This window comes from Apis dorsata, unplaced genomic scaffold (genome assembly GCF_000469605.1).
Source record: "Apis dorsata unplaced genomic scaffold, Apis dorsata 1.3 scaffold_638, whole genome shotgun sequence".
NCBI classification, from domain to species: domain Eukaryota; kingdom Metazoa; phylum Arthropoda; class Insecta; order Hymenoptera; family Apidae; genus Apis; species Apis dorsata.
In genome coordinates, this window is record NW_006263830.1 from 32059 (window position 1) to 35898 (window position 3840).

Sequence of the window (3840 nt, forward strand, 5' to 3'; positions counted from 1 at the left end):
TTAATATATATATTATTATTGAAATATTATTTGAAAAAATATATTTAAAAAATATATATATATAAAATTATAAAATAAAAAAATAAAAATTAAATTAAATTTATCATTCCACGTGATTTAAATAATTTAATTTTAGCATATTTATTCATCATTGCACCAATCAGACTTTACCGTCTCATTTAGAACTGTCAAGTAAAAATAATACACGTTCATTATACATAAACAATATAACTATGACACGAAAGTTCTTTATTCATTGTGAAATAAAATTTTCTCCAGTATTTAGATAATAAGATATGATACAAAATAATAATATTTAATAATTATTTTATGATATAAAATATTAAAATTACAAATATATATAGTTTTGGATATGGTAGTTGTCGTTATGATAGCAGCGCCTCGTTGATTCTAGTTGGATCTACAGCTGTTTATACGTAAATTGTTGGTGAAATAAGTGTCAGTGAATTTTACTTATATTTAAAAAGAACAGCCTTTGGGCTGAAATAGTCCGTGCAAAAATGAGAGAGGCTGGAATAATGTTAATAAGCACAGCATTAACATGTGCTGTGATAGGCAACGCTTATTATCAAAGAAAACAGTTCTATCCAACAGTAGTTCACATAACCAAATCTAATCCTAGTATGACGGTAAATTTTAATATTATCTTTTTTAAATTTTCTGTTTAAATTATACTTTAATTATATTATAATTGATTTTTTCTAAATATTTCAAAAGTTTTTTCATTTGTTTAATTGTATGAAATTTAGGTTATCTATACTCAAGGTTTAATTCTAGTATTTATGATAAATGCTTTCTTGCGAAAGATATTTTTTGGTACTTTACGTGCTGCTGAACTTGAGGTAAATAAACAATATATTTGATATAATTAAGAAAATTTTAAAAATATATAGATATATATGAAGAACTATTTATTTATAGCATTTGTTGGAAAAAGTATGGTATGCAGTAACTGAAACTTGTTTAGCATTTACAGTGTTTAGAGATGACTTTAGTCCAAAATTCATAGCACTATTTACTCTTCTTTTATTTCTGAAATCATTTCATTGGTTGGCAGAAGATCGTGTAGATTATGTAAGTAATATGAATAACTTAATAAATAATATCAAAATATAAAATATTTTATTAATTTTTAGATGGAAAGAAGTCCTATAATAACTTGGTTATTCCATCTTAGAGTTGGTACTCTATTAGTTCTATTATTTGTTATAAATTTAACTATGATTCATTATGCATATAATACAACAGCTACAAAAGGTCCTTCAGTACAACTTGTCTTTGGTTTTGAGTATGCTATTCTTTTAACTATTGTATTCAATATTAGTGTGAAGTATATATTGCATACAATAGATCTACAAAGTGAAAATCCATGGGACAATAAACCAGTATTTCTTTTGTATACAGAATTGATAATTGGATTATTAAAGGTGAAATAAATTAATAATATTACTTTTCAAATATTTATAAAATTATTGAATTTCATTATTGAATTTAATATAATATATTAATATTAGGTTATTTTATATGTTGCCTTTGTTACTTTGATGGTGAAATTATATACTTTACCTTTGTTTGCACTTCGTGCAATGTATTATACAATGAGAGATTTTAAAAAAGCTTTCCATGATATTGTAATGTCACGTCGAGCTATCAGAAATATGAATACATTGTATCCAGATGCAACAGCAGAAGAATTAGCTGCTGCTGATAATGTGTGTATTATATGCAGGTAAAAATTTTTATATGAATTAATTAATCAGTATTAATTAATCAGAAATGAAATTTTTATATATGCATGAATGTTTATATAATATTAAAAATGTATACTATTTTAGAGAAGAAATGGTAGCAGCAAGTAAAAAGCTACCATGCAATCATATTTTTCATACTGCCTGTCTTCGTTCTTGGTTTCAACGTCAACAAACATGTCCCACATGCCGCTTAAACATTTTAAGACCTGTTAATATTAATCAAGGAAATAGACAACAAAATCAGGCACAGGCAGGACCTCAAGTGCCTCAAGTTCCACAAGCAGCAGGATTTAATCCAATTGGTATGTTTATTTTTATATGTTAATATTGAAAAAAAAAAACTAATATTATATTTTATTAACTTGATGGAAAGTTCAAGTACTCCCAGCATTTTGGGCTGGAATGCAAGCTCCAGGAGCACCACCTCCTCTACAGCAACAACAACAGCAACAGCAGCAACAAACTTCAGATGCAACAACTCAGCAACAACAAAATCAAAACAATGGATCAAATATTCCTTCATCATCATTCCAAAATTTGGCAGCTAATAGTGTACCATTATTTCCTCCTCCATTTCCAACTATGGTACCATTACCTCCTATTCCTACGCCACCACCAAATCTTACAGAATTAAGCGAAGAAGAACTTAGACAAATGGAAGGTAATTTGCGACAAGCTGTTGAAGCTAGAATACAAACCTTGCAAAGAGTTCAGCTTTTATTAGATGCTGCCAATGCTATGATGAATCAATATCAAACAGCAGCTGCTACTGCTAAGTATGAATTTTTAAGTATTTTAATGAAAAGTAATAATTAATATTATCATTTTATTTAGATTCTTATTAAGATTTATTTATTACAGTATTCCAGTGTCAACTGCAACAAATAACACAAATGTTACAACAGATGTTTCTGCATTAGTAAAACAAGGAATGTCAAAAACTACAAGTCCTGGAATTAATAATGAACAATTGCAAATTAAAACTGAAATGAATGTTCCTACTGCAAATTCTTCCAATGATAATATAAATACATTATCAGGCACAAATAGTAATGATACAATTCCAGAATCATCAATTAGAAATGATATGGAACCTTCAAACGAACAAGAAATATTACGAAGACGAAGATTACAAAAATTTTCAGCTCAGCTTACAGCAGAATAAATATTTATAAAATTATGTGATAATTTGTGTAATATAATTGTACTTTGATTAATAACAGGCCTGGTTATAAATGCGATTAATAATTGGAAAAAAAGAAATGTAACAATTGTTAAGAGCTAGAAATTTAAAGTCGATATTACAATATTAATAATCATAAATATATCAAATAATCCTTTAAAAAAAATAATATAATAAATTTGTCTTTTTTTATATAAATTATCTTAGAAGCAAAACATATAAATTTTATAACTAATTTCTGTTCTTTAGTTACTTTATATATGTATATATCATGTCTACAATAGATCTTTCGATAAATTTCATAAAATAATTACATATTATATTAATTAAATTGTTTCTGTATTCTTTATCTATTAGAAATGAATTTAGTTTAAGTTTTTTTTATTCCATAATTTTTATATTATAAAAATGACTTAAAGTATCTCGTCAATTTTGTTTATGCTACATACAGACTAATGTACAGATTTTAATAATTATTATATATTAAGAATGCTTGTGTCTGTATATGGGAATGGTAATGTCAGTTATTATAACATGACTGTAATATAATTGTTTTAAATAACTGTCAAAATATGTAATAAATTTATTTGTCTATTTAATAATGTTTTATTTTTATCATATAAATTTGTATACATTTATATATTTTATGTATACAAAGTTATTTGTAATAATTTTAAATAATAAATATATACATCAAATGAAATAATAGATAATAATAGATAAATACAAAATAAATTATATTATTTATTATAAATGAACGATTTAAAATAAGTATAAATATAATCATTTAAAAAAAAAAAAAAAGAAGATATATATTAAAATATTATTCTAATTTATTTAAAAATAAAATTTTAAATATAATTACAAATTATAAAAAAAGGATTA

At 24.3% G+C, this 3840-nt stretch overlaps 1 protein-coding gene across 3 annotated transcripts; it reads left to right on the forward strand.

The window, feature by feature from the left end:
- Positions 1-166: 166 nt before the first annotated feature.
- On the forward strand, positions 167-3554 carry LOC102674093 (E3 ubiquitin-protein ligase synoviolin A). Of its 3 annotated transcripts, none has more exons than XM_006621781.2 (9): positions 167-294; positions 416-650; positions 771-863; positions 943-1095; positions 1158-1448; positions 1536-1750; positions 1857-2074; positions 2146-2548; positions 2619-2937. In XM_006621781.2, exons 2-9 carry the CDS (start codon positions 522-524, stop codon positions 2935-2937), a joined length of 1821 nt encoding a protein of 606 aa, XP_006621844.1. In that variant the 5' UTR covers positions 167-294; positions 416-521. The 3 variants fall into 3 exon arrangements, with proteins under 3 accessions (XP_006621844.1, XP_031369287.1, XP_006621845.1); XM_031513427.1 differs by having other exon boundaries at positions 175-294; positions 366-650; positions 2619-3554; XM_006621782.2 differs by having other exon boundaries at positions 187-294; positions 366-650; positions 2634-3554.
- The last annotated feature ends 286 nt before the right edge of the window (positions 3555-3840 follow it).

Coding starts and splice junctions, on each gene's coding strand:
- LOC102674093 (XM_006621781.2), top strand. CDS start 522: ATGAGAGAGGCTGGAATAATGTTAATAAGCACAGCATTAACATGTGCT. Junction 1,096..1,157: donor CAGAAGATCGTGTAGATTAT/GTAAGTAATATG, acceptor ATTAATTTTTAG/ATGGAAAGAAGTCCTATAAT. Junction 2,075..2,145: donor AGCAGGATTTAATCCAATTG/GTATGTTTATTT, acceptor CTTGATGGAAAG/TTCAAGTACTCCCAGCATTT.